This window comes from Rhea americana, unplaced genomic scaffold (genome assembly GCF_003343005.1).
Source record: "Rhea americana isolate MKP2758 unplaced genomic scaffold, rheAme1 scaffold_102, whole genome shotgun sequence".
In the NCBI taxonomy this organism is placed as follows: Eukaryota; Metazoa; Chordata; class Aves; order Rheiformes; family Rheidae; genus Rhea; species Rhea americana.
Window position 1 is genome coordinate 2,410,694 of NW_028185062.1, and position 15,084 is coordinate 2,425,777.

Sequence of the window (15,084 nt, forward strand, 5' to 3'; positions counted from 1 at the left end):
CAGCAGCCCCCTCCCTTCCCCCGCGCCCCTCCTCTCCCGCACCGCGGGTGCCATCCCCACACGCAGCCCGCGCGGGGCCAGCGCCCATCGATGCGCTCCCGCGGCCGATTGGTAGAGTCTGGCAGTGACGGAAATTGCCGAAGGGACTCGGGCGAAGTGGCCGGGTGAGCCAGCAAGTCTCGCGTGAGTGAGAAGGAAACTCTCGCGATAGCGGGGGGTGSCAGGGCAGGCGCGTGCGTACCGGAAGTGACGTGCAGTTGCCCTTGGCCCGCCGGAAGGGCGGTGGGAAGAGGCCTGGGCCGCTGGCGAGGGGCGGCGGCAGAGACACCCCGCGGCCCCGTGYCACAAGCGACGCAGCAGTGGCCCCGGACCGGCGCCGAGGACGGGCGTGCCGGGAGCCAGCAGCGACCCGGGCACAGAGGTTGTCCTCGGGTGGGGGGCGGGGGCGAACGCGACGCCGGCCCCACGCGCGGAGCCGACGGCGGGGACGTTCCCGTTGGCTCCTGGACTCGCGCCGTGTTCTCCGCCGTCACCCTGGCGCTTTGCTGCCAGCCGGAACTGCGTTCTTCGYTGCATCACACCGGAGGCACCGCGATTTCTAGGAAGCAGAAACAAGGCCCTTTCTGCCTCTCCAGAAGAGCCTCTCTACAGCAGTGTGCCCTAAATACCTATACCCCTTTCTGCAACTGGCACTTATATTAAGAAAAGTGCATCATTTTGCTGCATATTACAGATCACTTTCTAAGCTTGGGGTAGTGAATACTAGCACTGGGCAGCATTACAAGGTTTTATAGATCTGTTTAGATACATATTTTAAGAGATTTTCTTCCTCTAACAGTTTGTCATTTTCACTTTTGCTTACGTATTAACGAATGATGACTCAGTTCTTATTACTTCCTCTTTCTGTATGCCGTTTTCAAAAGAATAGGGGAAAGCTGCAGTCTTKTTTACAAAGGAAGGTTTTACTACTTAAAGCAGTACAGTGGCACAGATGTTGTTATACCTTCATATTCCTGTCTGCCAATTCTTATTCCATTATAATACAGTTCCACTTCCTCTCTTGAAAGAGGCTGAGAATCCCCAACTCCRTTTCTCATCCAAAAAGGTGCATCTGAATTTCAGTTTGTGGCCTGCACACAGACACTGCAGATGGCTGTTTTACATTCCACACATAATGGTTTGATATCTTCCTTCCTCTTTCTCCCCTTTTCCACTATTTGACACAYTGCCATTTTCCCCTCTTCCTCTACTGTAAGACTGGCTGGACTCATATTTTAGTTGTGGAAGTACAATGCAGAACTCTTGAGCTGGTTCYGGTTCAAAAGGGCCTGCAATTTCTACACTGTATCTCGCTGGTTCATGATAGCACATCACTGGTTACAGAAATCATGCTCCAGATGAATGACATGAGTATTAGTGCTCAGAAAAGGTGCAGTCCACTGCTAGCATCTCCTAACAGACCAACAAAGCACAGACAAAGTAAAAGGTTGCAARACAAACTTGCTTCAAACATTTTATTTTTGAAGTGAGACAAAGGAACTCTACAGTTTAATTACAGAATGCTGCTAGAGTTTCAAAAAAGTGCATGGACAAAGAACAACCTCGGAAATTGTTTCTGTCACTCCCAGAAGTGAGCAAATTTTACCTATAGTTGCCTAGCAATACTACAAAGACAAATCATACAGATACATCAGGAACGTTAGGCACCAATCTGCCTAACGCAGACCAATCTGCATTCAAACAGAATAGCTCAAGCAGGTTTTGGCACATACTTAGATTCCACTTGACCTGGCTTCATCATCATTATTTTACATTTGCAGCCTAATGTCCAAATTGTTCTTAGCCTGCGATCTGTTAACAAGTAATCTGACCGTTACTAATTTGATGTTACCTCTTGCATTCTTCCCTGTTTCACATACTTCATTATTGCTCACTGATGATCTTAACCACAACTTTGAGATCTTTCCTTACACATGAATAATAAGGTATTCTCTGCTCTTTCTGAAGCATTTGAACTGCAAAACACCCAGTTTAACACATATTTAAATATATTTATATAGATTCAGAATTTCAAATTTCAGAATATTCAAAATTCAAAGAATCTTCAATAGTCCTGTACTTCTAAGTCAAGATATGTAACATGCTAAAAATGTTCCAAGACTCAGTACTACACTGCAAATTAAGGCAGGCCATGCCTACCCCTTGGAAAAGATAAATAGGTATGYATATGTACACAGCACATTAATGTCACAGCCTTATCTACATTGATTGATACAACAGTCCTGGCATAGTTCAGAGGTTCAACTTTGAGCAGAAAACTTTGAGTATGGCCTAAAATAACTTTGCCTTGGCAGATAGTTCCTTTTTATTAGTATGTCTTTTTGTTTTTGCAAGCATAGCTCTTCAGTACAATACTATCTTTTTTGCTCTCCTATGGCATAGCTATCCAAGGGTCTTGCAAAGAKATGTATCTGTGTATAAACCAAGCCCACATGACCTGACCAGACATTTTTAGTTTTTCCAATAAACCCTTTCTAATATCTAYGAACAGGCCCTCTTGCAAGCTCCTCATCTACTTGTTTGGTGTGGGTGAGAGCTTTACATAACCTGCAACAGGTGACAACAAAAGAACCAACACACTTAAGATGTTGGTCTGACAAGGACAGCAAGAAAAATAAAAGTCTGTTTTAATAGCAAAAACAGCACTAATTTGCTTGGAGGAACTGGTGTGGGTAACTGATAGAAAATGGAAAGAGAAATGGAGCTAAATGCTGATACATCTTTGCTCATGGTGTGGGTTTTTTTTTTGTTTTTTTTTTGTTTTGTTTTGTTTGTTTTTTTTTAAGGAATTGGGAAGTCCAATTCCAAGATACCTTCAATGACTGACATGAGCCAATGATCTCCAAGCCTTGGCAAAGTGGCAAGAGAGAATGAAAAGGTAGCCTCTGAACCTGAATTAGCATCTTGAAAAGAACTGCTAGACACACCACAGAAATTGGCTTAGAGCTATAGCGACCATAACTATTTCCCTTTGACAATAGGTTTACCTGTCCTCATAGAAACAGGAGCTTTGGTCTGAGGCTTCTGCATGGGCAACAGTCCCTTTTCATTCATCTGCATGTCCTAAGATCACAATCTGAGCTCAGTGTCACCTGTATCAGATTTTTACAACCAGTTTGAGGTTGGTTCAAGGTTCTCCCACAGATTTACCTCTTGATTTTGATTTTCTTGCTGTTCTTGACAAAATGGATCCTGACTGTAGAAGGATGTAATTTGAGGTGACTCTTCATTTGTGGGAAGGTAGTCCCTGTCATCTCTATGGTTTCTATCCTTCTGCGCATCTTTCTTTTTTAATTCCATGGCTGGTCTGATCAAAAGGCCATTCTCATTCATCTTGTAGTCTTCTATTGCTTTCTTTCTTCGTAGCTTCTGGAAGTCTGCCAGTTGATGCAGCTCCTCTGGTAGTTCCATGCAAGTGGTCTAATAAGGAGAAAGAAAATAAATTCTAACAATACTTGAATATATTCTACTTTTATTGGTACCAGATAATAGCTCCATCTGTAATTAGCCCATGGAACAGAATAATGACCTGTGATTCTGCCTGATTTGTGGAAACTAGCAACTACYTGCTTATACTGTCTTGAGGAAGAAAAAGCCTCCCTTTATCTTAAAGGCAACCCAAATTCATATGCAGTAAATAGGAAGGTGAAGCTGCAGAAGAAACAAAAGGCAAGCTAGAAGAATTAATATCTAACAAAATATCAGATTTTCATACATTTTGTTAAATACTGAAAAACTAATAAAAAACATTTTCTTCAAACATAATAGGAATAGAAGATGTCAGTCAGCCTGCAAGGCCAACTGATGATCAGAATATAAAAGGGGCAGAGGAGGAAAAAAAAATAAAAAAAGTTCTCTCTTCTGTGTTCACCATGAAAAAAATCTAGACGTTCACATACCAAAAACATTACATATACAGAATGCGTCTCAGATTATCCTATAAACATTTACACTGGTACTTCAAACAAACAAGGTGGATTTTGCCTCAAATTCCCCAAAGGAACTGGAAGACAGAGTAAATGAACTAGTAACTGTGCAACTTCTTGCTTAAACCTGTCTTGACAGGCAAGGATTAGAGATGTTAGGCATAAAAGAAGGTTCAGGAGAAGACAGAGGAAGCTACAAGCTGGTAAGTCAGGTATCTATAGGGTATAGAGGTAGAAACACTAAGAACAGAATTARTGAAAATACAGGTAGGATGCCCTGAGAAAGTTATCACAGCTTTCATAAAGGCAAGCCATGCCTCACAAAATCTATGTCTGCAAGTTTGCACAGATCCAGAAGGCAGCTAAATACTTCAGAGAGGATTACTGGGGTGGGGTGGGGTGGCTCCCCCCCCCTCGCCCAACACACACACAAGGAAGAACTTACTTGAAAAATCTCACCTTCAGTCCTGTTTAACCAGGAGAATTTACATACAGCTTCCTAATTGTCACAGTACATCCTACAGTAAGATGTTAGCCATGCCCTAAACCATTTCAAGCTAAGTTGCATTTATGTTCATTCATATCAATTAATAGGCATTATGTGCTGTGCCAAATCATTCGTTAATTACAATAATCTCAGACATGCAAGCATATTTAGCCAGAAAATGGAATTTATGCCATCACATGCTATGAACACATTACTGGTATCCTAGAGTGCACTGCAGCTTGTCTATTGCAACCTTACCTGAAGCATGTTGGTAGGTCAACTCTGCTGCACAGGGTAATGCCTGCGAGCAGCTCCCCTTTGGTGCTAGAGCTCTGCTTGTGAACTGTTACCACTTTAACAAGAAAACATTACATTTCTAGATTATTTGCTCCTTTAAATTGAGAGATTCCCAGGCCATCTTTGCTTTTCTGAATTTAAGTCATACACATTAGAATGCATCTGTGTTTTGAAATACCTAACCACAAACCATATACAACAAGTCTGCAAGGAAAATTGGAAATTTAGATGTACAGCTTCTTTGCTAGCTCTTTTCTACTGACAGAGATGCAGAAGCACAAAAGCCTATTTTACTTGGTGCCTGCGTCCACAGGAAGAGCCTGGCAGAGTGTCATGCTGAAAACATAGGAGACAGCACAAACTTCACACTCTGAGGCTCTCTGCTAAGTTCCCTTCCCCAGTCACGAGGAAGATTATTACTTGCAGTGTTTTTGATAATGAAGCAATGCAGGTCAATAATTACTGGTTTTGCCTGTGATCTRTGGGTAAATGTCAGAAGAAATAGGGTCGCCTAGGAGGGAATGTCCACCTTTCAGAAGACTGTCAAGTACTACTTGCAGGTGATGACGCAGGAAACCATAAAAAATGTAAACATACAGGGATTTCCAAAACTGTTAGRATCAAAGAGATGCCATTGCCTTTCATTTGCCTTCTCCATAATTGTCTTCTCTCAGCACTACATCGACCACGGTGTTTCAATATCAAATTTTTGCCTGCTGAGGACCACTCGGAATGCTTTTCTGTTGAGAGCCACTGCTGATAGGATTCGTGACACTCCTCTTTTCCACAACCTTTTCTTGAAAAACCTCTASTCCATAGAGTTGCATTCTACCACCTTGGCAACATGTCGACCACCTGCTGTCCCAACCCATGGGTCAATTCTCCAGTACATCAAAAACAGCCATCAAATGACAGAAGCAAGGTGGAAGTTTCACCACCTTGTTTCACCAGAAGCAAGGTGGAAGTCATGCTGACAGGGCTGTCCACTGGCTGACCATAATGACTCTTGCTTTCTTGCCATCTCCAGTAGAACATAAGGCCAAAGGGTAGATATAGCTGAAATCTTCAGGGGAAAACCAGAGGTATCAGCACTGACTGCTTCAATTGTTCATGAGAATTAAGACAGTCCAGTCAAAGATACTCTAACATACTATTTGCAGAAATTACTGGACTGCTGCTTGCCCTGAGTTTATTGCTGTGAAAACAATAAACCGTTGTTAATCCATTTCTACCACCTTATCCACAGTCTGATAACTCAGGACTTTACACTCCTCAATTTATTTATGAAAACTTGTCTTAAATAAAGGAAAAGTGAAAGCCTTTGCTGAAATAAGCTACAACAAAATACCCTCCCCTCCATCAATACTCACGCTTTGTCAAGAAACTAGACAGAACTAGACATAAGTACATAAAACTAGGTAGAAATCTGAAATCAAGTGCTTCAGAATACAATTCAATGCCATTGCAATCATCTGAACTCCAGCAGAAGCTCTGCTTTCAGTAAGAAAGTATGATTTGCATTTTACCACTTACAGGTAGCTGTTGGAGCATACAGCAACCTCTGGCTGGGGAACAAGATATGCATGTGGAAAACAGGCRGTAGAGACAGAGCCCAAGGAAGAGTGGTGACAATTACATTCATCAGCCTCATTTACACCTGTTTTTCTGCAACTTTTCTGGACTGGATGCAGGAGTCCATGAGGTCCATAAGGGCAACTGAGCACACTTGGCTCTTCTTCCACAATTATGCACATTTGCTTTTCCTTGCTGCTGTTTCTGAAAGTAGGAATAACAGTGGGACTGGCCAGATCTGCTTCGGGAGGCAGAAACCCATGATTAGACAGGAGAAAGGAGTAGGTACCTGCCCCAGCAGTCACTGTTCTACATTACTGGTCGTTAGCAGTCACTACTCAACATTATGCAATTCATAGGCAACCTAGACTGGCAAAAAATTACACTATTTCCACCACAGCAGATCAGCCAAAGCACCTTTTTCACCAAGTATATCCTGATACAATTGCTATGCACAATAGCCATTGACATGATAAACTCTGGATGGGACAGTGACCCAGGAAAGAATAGGAGGATGCTACTGTGCTATTCCAAGCCGAAGATAAATGTTGTAACCCCTGATCCAACAGCTGAGGTTCAACATGTGATAGCTGGAGATGAGGTGTATGGATGTGTATTCCACCTAGCTTCTGTACTTCATTTAATGAAGTTGCATGATTGAAACTGTATCTGTGTACTTCTCTTGCAAGAATGATTTCTGCAGGAGTGTCCTAAGTCTGAAAAAAAAGGAAAAGAACACATTGTTGTGTGACATGATGCCACTCAGTAAGATCAGCAGAGGTTACAAGAGGCAGAACCAGAGCAGGCCTGTGAGGCTTTATTTTGCTCATTACTCTAATCGCATATCATGAACTCAAATACCTCTGTAGGCCAACAGCACAGCACAGGACATGTCTACATAACTAAACTTCCCTTTGGCAAAGGGTTGAAACCTGCTGTTCTGATCAGAGAGCACGATCCACAAACTAAACCAGAAGGGCCCCAATGAGGCTTCTATACCTGGAGTGGTAGAGTGACCTCCACCAGTCAGTCTGGAAATGCTCAGGGTCAGATTGATTCCTTGGCTAACCTTACAGAGTAAATGGATTTGCAAAGATTGGCTTCAGCAGCTATTAACCTGAAATCACTTTAAAAAACTCTTCTACAAACAAATAGTTTAAAGTAGAATTATTTTGTACTCTTTCTACTTCTTGAAGAGACTGTCCTTTTCACTTGTGTCCTCCTCCTTTTGCATGCGTTTTACATTGTTATTCATAGTTTGTGGAAAAAACAAGCCTGACATCTGAATTGCCAATCTTCTCTTGGCAACTCCCCATATCTGAAAACCTTTTCATTTAAAAAAATCTCTTGCATCTGTGAAGCAACAATGACCTCTTGTGGTAATCTAATTTAATCTCCTCTTAAATCCTCAATACTGTGATTTACTGCCTAAAATTCCCAAAGGATTCAAGTCTGTGCTTGAGCACTTTGTTAAACTGGGGCAAAGAAATGCAGTTTGTTTCTTGAAGATGGACTTGTGTTCACTTTTCTAGTATATTTCAAAATATTTACAACTGCATAAACATGAAGCAGTGACATGATCTAAGCAAAATTTGTTCTGTCTCATCACAGTAAATGAGGATGTCTTATTATCCACCTTCCACTCAATTTTAGTGCCAGCAATACTTTGAAGTTATTACAAACCCTTGCTAAATTTTTGAATTTCTGCACTGAACAAGAGATGAAAAGGCTACACCAATACCACTGCCTGTTCTGGCTGGCATGGAACTGTTCTTTCCATCAGGGCAGGAAGTCAAGTTCCTTCACCAAAAATCCCATCACTCCCTTTAAAAAGAGCAGAGAAGCACAGCATTCACCAAACAACAGCTACTCCAAGATATGTGGATATGTATTTGTGAGATAGGACTATTAGTTCTATGTAACCAAGGATTTTTAAGCTAACTCAGTAGAGAACAAACTAGGAAGAAAAGATAACTCTAGAGATGCTTTTACAGAAAAAAAATCCTTTGGCCAGCAAAAGAGAATGTGTTTCTCAGAAAGAGTCAATATTTGCAAAACATCACTAAAGATGACACGATAAGACAAAGCTATACATCAGTTGAGGACTAGGGGTGCATACCAAAACAAAGCAACTTCAGCAGCTTCAGATACTAACACTTGACATCTGCCTGCCCCTCTCACAYGGCCCCTCCTGAGCCTAAAGGTTCTTAGTCTCATATCAGAGTCAAAAGGAGGCACATATGCCTATGCCTCCAAAGCTGCAGCTCATCTTCCACAATATTAACTTGGGGTAGGTATGTACAAATAGACCAAGCTGAACTGCAGCTATGTAGATGCACATGATTGCCTCTACTGCTGCACAGAGGCATCAGGAGTATGTGGCATAAAGTAGGGTGGACAGTTGCAAAGGAGGAAGCTACTCTAAATAGGTTCTCTAGAGTTCATCTATCAGAGCCTTAGACCATATCACTACCCTGAGAAACGAGCAGAGACATGCCTACCTTTGTGCTCCCAAGGCGATCTCCTGACCTGTCCCGAAAAGCATTTATGTACTCATCGACCAGGGCTGTTAGGTCAGACATCAACTTCTCCATTAGAGATGAGCGGAGCGGCAGAAGGTACATGGCCTTCAGAGCAAGTGTTTTAAGCAGAGAAGGTGGACAGGGTCTCACAAACCATATATCAGGATTCTCCTGTGTATTCCAAGGGAAATGAAAACAGTTATTTAAGTAACCAGAATGATTAACAAAACAAAAAACAAAACAAGAAACTTCTCATCACTTTCCTTATTCTCACATATTTACAGATGCTGGTCTGTATTTTCAGTACTACTGAAATTTGCAGCTTCTAAGGCCATCTGTATACAAGCCTGTGGATGTTAGGAAAGGAAGGCTGGGAGTATGGATTGCTTCTGCTTTTTCTTTCTTTCTTTTTTTCTTAATTATTTCAGTATTTAATGTTAGATTCTCTCTCACCCATCTCATTTTGTCTGGATCTTAATTGGATTCCTTAGATCTTCAGCTGAACTGAAAGATCTAAGAGAAAAATAACCCTTCCATCACAGCAGTGGAAGCAGCTGAGGATAGGAACATCTTCAGCCAGTAGAACTGCAACCAGCAAAACATGTAAACAAGCCACAGTTAAGCACCATGACCATGATACTGTGGGTAAAACTGACAATATGAAGTGGCTTATACCTGCATACTTACTACATACACAAGTTATTTTTGATTTTTAGTCTGCAGACCAACAAGGTAATTTGAGAAAGTTAACCATGGCTGGCAAGTGTGTTGTCTTTGATTTGTTATACAGGATTCTCTAAACTGAAAGTTTGGAACAACTGTTAGCTGAAGAACAATTGCCCCCAAGAAATTATAGCACTATCAAATAACCCAGGCTATGAATTCTATCATGAATTCTATGATTCTATCAAAAAAGATTTTAAAGTCAATGAATAGAAAGTGCAAACCTCTGAAAGACTAGTAAAAAGGAATTAAAAAAACCACCCCCACCCCAATAGCAAGGAATTTCTTACTAGGTAAAGAAATTCTGCCTATATGGTAGAATCTCACTGTATCTAGATACTGTATTTACCAGCATCTTTGGAAGTCCCCATCCCCATAAGAGGTAACAGATTATTAAAAACCTCAAACTAGAACTAAACTATTGACTTTTTCATGTGTTTTWTATATATATATAAATATATATATATCTAACAAATTTTATATATGCAAGCTTACATTCTCCAGATCTTGGGAGTCTGGCCCATTAAATTTTCCCTTGCTTCTCTCCATATGAAAGACTAACAAAAAACAAGGGCAATAGAAACTAATGACATGCCAAATGCTGCTAAATTGCACAAGTAAAAAAAAAAAAAACAACCAACCAACCGAACAAAAACAAAAGTTTTCCCTTTCCCTACTTGACTCAGGGTTGGTTTTAACCAACTTGTTTTGTTAGCACTAAGTTTCAGAATCAAATATATTGGAGATATCCAGAACACTCTTTACTCTAGTTATAGATATCCTCTGTTTTAAGAGCTTCATCATTCTTAATACCTCAATTTCAAATGACCTATTAGAAAATACTAACATAAGAACTGATGCCAGATAAAGCTTGCATCTGTCTCCCCTGTCGGTGTAACAAAATGTCCTTAGCTGCATCAATCTGACCACTGAATAGCATCAAGCTCTTTTACATAGCTGTGTGTCTGTAAAAACACATCTGAAGGGGACAAAGCACAAGTCAGTTGAATCTTCAGAAGGTCTCATTGGATCACTCACCCAAGCCATCTGCTGCCTGCACTTCATGAGGGCAACTGATCTGGAAGATATCTTCAAGTGCTGCATCAAACACTCCTGTAAGGTGCAGATGCGGTGTGGAAGAAAGCCACCTGTTGCCATTGAGAACTGCAGAACATCAGCAACCTGTGATGGAAAGGATCAGTAGGCCATGACCATTGTCCATTAAGCCAAAGCAGATGATGTGGAGATTTGACAGTGAGAAAGTAAAAAGTAAAACATGTTGCTAATATACACGGAAGGGTAAATAAGTCATAAGAATGACCATACTGTATCAGCCTAAGATTCCATCTAGCCCAGTACTCTTGTATCCAGATAGCAGGCAGTTAGGAACAGTATCAGAAGAGGGTAAATACATAGTAATACTTCCCCAGAATACTTATGTTTTTGTCATTTATTACATGAAATAGTAACAAAATAGTAAGGAAAACATGACGTAAAGAATATGGAAGTTGTGTAAAACCTTTTGCGTAGGAACTGATTTTGCCAGTAAGACTTGAACCACAGGAAGTTCTGCCTGAACGTGAGGGGGAATTTCTTCCCTGTGAGAGTGACAGAGCACTGAACGAGGTTGCCCAGAGAGGCTGTGGAGTCTCCTCTGGAGATCTTCAAGGCCTGCCTGGATGCAACCCTGTCTAACATGCTCTGGGTGACCCTGCTGAGTGGGGAGGTTGGACTAGATGATCTCCAGAGGTCCGTTCCAAYCTTACTGATTCTGTGATTTGACCTGTTATGAAATAACAATATTATAATTTTTAGGGGCAGAAAGCCAAACTAAGATCAGGGAAGGACAAAGAAATCTTTGCTGTATAAAGCTTACTACATAACTCAGACGAGGTCTTTGAAGAGTCAGTCATGCTATGACCTCAGACAATCATGTCTTTACCATGAAAAGTCAGAGTATCGGCAAGAACAAGTCATGTGTGACTATGCATAATATATCCATGCCCACTCTGAAATGTCATAGCCATCATGTTACTTTCTTCTCTCGGAAAAGGCTCTAATGCTTCTACTAATCATGCATCTACTTGAGTAGCATAGCTACCAGAGTCAGCACCAGCAGAAGCAAAAATCTGCATGGTTACATGTTCTGTTCTTTCACTTCCACTGGTGCATKTATTAGTGAATACTCACCAGTGCTGAATACCTGTAGCCTGCTGTTCTACACTCAGGAAAGGGACAGAGAGGGTTACAAAGAACAGAAAGCACAAAGCTACCTGGCTCCTGTGCAAGTCACAATAGCCTCAGGTAGTGCCAAGTTTGATCAAGATCTGTTATCACATTTTTAAAAGCACTAAGCTTCCTGTTATATTAGATATTAATTTTTTTTAAGATGGAAACTTGAAGACACTCGATCATTTCTCAAAGGCCGCTTCTCTTGACTGACATAAAAGAACTCCTTTGAGCAACCATCACATTTAATGTTTTCTAGTCTACACAAGACAAACTATAGTTAGTGCTCTCAGCCTTGCCTAACAACTCTGTTTAGCTAGAACATTTAGAATGCTCAATAACCATCACATTCTAGCACTGGTAAGCACGGGACAAGGCTAGAGTTTCTCTTGTTGAAACTTTTGCTCCCAACTACAATATCCAGAGAGTACCTGTGTATCAAAGACATTGGAGAGAAGGACTCCGTATTGGTGAGAGAGACAGTCTGAGATCCAACGGCAGTCATGCATAACCTGAAGCAGGAAAGAGCTGTCAGACAAACGTGTCAACTGCAACTTTTTTTGGTGCAGCTGGATCATTACATACAGAGGCAACCTCTGCTCACCCATTCTCTTCCCTTACCTTCAAGATGCTTCTATCTTCTAGCACCATTTGTAATCCATTTTTGAAAGCCTGAGGTCCCAGAAGGAAGATATCAAATAGGAAAATTTGGGTCTTTGTTGCTATCTAAAACAAATTTAATTGCAGAGAAGATGAGYGAGGGAGAGAAAAACAAATGATTTGAAAGTAGGAGAGAATGCACGGTCTCCCATGAGCCATACTGAGGAGTGTACTTTAGTTTCCTTAATAGTCCACTAATGAATTTTGCTTTTTTTCAGAGAGGTGCTCAGAGAAGGTCACAATAACTGAAAGAATCACACCTGGTACCTACAGTACACAGCTAAATAGGGGATTTTGAGACATAAAGCACAAGTCCTGTCCAGAATACTTAAATTCTTACATTTATCATAGGGACATTTTTTATGAAGAGTCTCATTCAAGAAAATTCTCATGTCCCTGACATTCCTGTCATTGTCAAAAACTACTGCAGAAGAACTACAAAACACTGTTTTCTATCCTAGCATGTAGGACAGGATGGAAGATACAGGCTTTGCCTACGTTTCAATTCATAATAGATTAGCTAAGTTTATGAATAAAGAATTTAGCCATATCAAAGCAAACATTCTATGGACGCTTGCTTCTGTATAAGGAGTTTCTTGTTTGAACCATGAATATCCATGAGTTTTTGCTTGAGATTAAACACACTTGTTTTTCAACCAAATTAAAAATAAACCAAGACCACTTTGAACCAATAAATTAAGCTATTCATCATTCTCTTTTTCTTTTCAAATACTGACAATTTCTCAACTAGTCAAGATACTGCATCTTTAAATTGATTTTACTCCTTTAATTATCCTAGTACCATGATTAGGTCTTGCAGTGTTTAATAGATACCAGCTGTACTAGCAAAACACCTCTAACTGTATGAGTACATAAAGAAGACAAAGCAAAGTAAGTTATGTTGCTGTATATATAAATACATTACATAAGTTACATGAACAAAAAAATGGATGAATGAGTTTAATTAGATGCCCTATGCTAGTATCATTCTTTCTATAATAGCCATTTATGAAATATCTGATTTGTCATGAAGAAAATCACATCTCTTACCAAAAGTTATGCCAGCAAGTCTTAAACTCAGGCTAATCCCAAAATATTTCCCAAGATATGCCACTAGACAAAAGCGTAATTGGAAAATATTTGCTTCTTACCTGAAGCCAAGAAAGTTTTCCATGACGACACAGATTAACACCTTCTGCTGCTACACTGACAACACATTGCTGTTTTAGGTGCAGCACCTAGTGAAACAATAGAGACAAAAGTACTGCCAGAGACTGACAGGTGGKAGAACAAGAAGCAAACTTTTTTCTGGTCACGATCCATATTTAAGAAAGGTAAATATAGACCAGCAACACAATGAATTTCACAGATATAGCGATCTGATAGAAACAGGTAAGATTTCAATCCAACTACAGAGAAGACAGCTGGACACTCCACAGCTAGAAACATTAATGATAGATTTAGAAGAAAAATCAAATGTTTTTGGACAATTAAAATAAAACTCAGAGCACATGCAACACAAGAGCAGAAGGTATAATTAGAAATTAAAAAAGAAAAAGCCTCTTTTTAAAGCAAGAACTGGATTCTTCTAAAGCAGGGAAATCTCCTTGGGGAGGAGATTTTTTGCCCCCTGTCTTGCACTAGATTTACCATTATAGGAATCCAAACCCAACAGATGTTACTGCAAGTCAGAGTGGCACAGAGGATGTACAGCATTGCTGGTTTAATTCAGGACCTAATAATGCTACTATGTTTAATAATAAATCTACCATTGATTCTGAGTTCTGAAACAAAGTTTTCCCCTATCAAGTCTGCTGATGTTACTATAAATAATTTGAGAGAAGCTAATTTCTGGAGTTCAAAACACCTATAAAAAAAAACAGTGCTATAAACTCCCTTTCAGACACCAACAAACCCTGGTGTTCTTCCTTTCTTCACCAAATAAATTATTCATCAATTAGTAATACAAACCCTTCACCCTAGCTTATAGCTGATATAAATTTCCAAAAGAGCAGCTAACATATACTGGTGCACACTAACAACCACAACAGATTCATGCACTGCACTTTTTCTTTGCATGTATGCCCACTTTGAGTATGTTCTCACACCACCAGGAATACCATTTCTACTTGAAGAAAAAAATGTATTATGAAAGTTTCACTGTAGTCTACAGTGTTTTCATTTTCCAACACAAGACAAGCAGAGTTCACAGCTTTGCACCTAATAGATTTACTGACAGACAGAAGAGGGTTAGAAGTCAACATGCTGCATAGGATTTTATTTATACTTACTGCTGAGCCAAATTTCTGCTGGAAACAATCAACAACTGTGTACTCCACATTCTCTTCTTCCTCCTTCCCTACAATGAAGGGAAAAAAAATCCTCATACCATTAGACGCTTCCTCTATGTGGATAAACTCTGCACAAGGCGCATATTTTACAGTTCATCACTACTTTTCTGGTTTAGCTATTCAGTTCTTCCCCCTCTACTTCCCAAACACACAGATTACTGAACTGCCTGCTTCAAGCATGCAGAGCAAGCATTGAACATGCTGAAAATTCAGAATTTTCAGAGAAATTGACCACTTAAGAGTGAGTTATACTGCCT

General features: G+C 40.3%; 1 protein-coding gene across 3 annotated transcripts in view; it reads right to left on the bottom strand.

Moving 5' to 3' along the window:
- Positions 1-1,500: 1,500 nt before the first annotated feature.
- The window catches only part of EXD1 (exonuclease 3'-5' domain containing 1), a 17,678-nt gene continuing 4,094 nt past the window's right edge, over positions 1,501-15,084 (bottom strand). The window contains exons 4-11 of one of the 3 annotated variants that reach the window (XR_014896046.1): positions 14,768-14,835; positions 13,628-13,714; positions 12,438-12,542; positions 12,248-12,328; positions 10,626-10,769; positions 8,844-9,035; positions 6,304-7,058; positions 3,473-3,711 (exon numbers count right to left, since the gene is read on the bottom strand). Coding sequence is in view for 2 of the 3 variants with exons in the window: in XM_085306554.1 (XP_085162680.1) it covers positions 3,166-3,480; positions 8,844-9,035; positions 10,626-10,769; positions 12,248-12,328; positions 12,438-12,542; positions 13,628-13,714; positions 14,768-14,835 (992 nt within the window). In the remaining variant the exon portion in view is untranslated. Of the gene's footprint in view, positions 3,712-6,032; positions 7,059-8,843; positions 9,036-10,625; positions 10,770-12,247; positions 12,329-12,437; positions 12,543-13,627; positions 13,715-14,767; positions 14,836-15,084 lie in introns of those variants that run through there. The other 2 variants (XM_085306554.1, XM_085306562.1) reach the window with 2 other exon arrangements.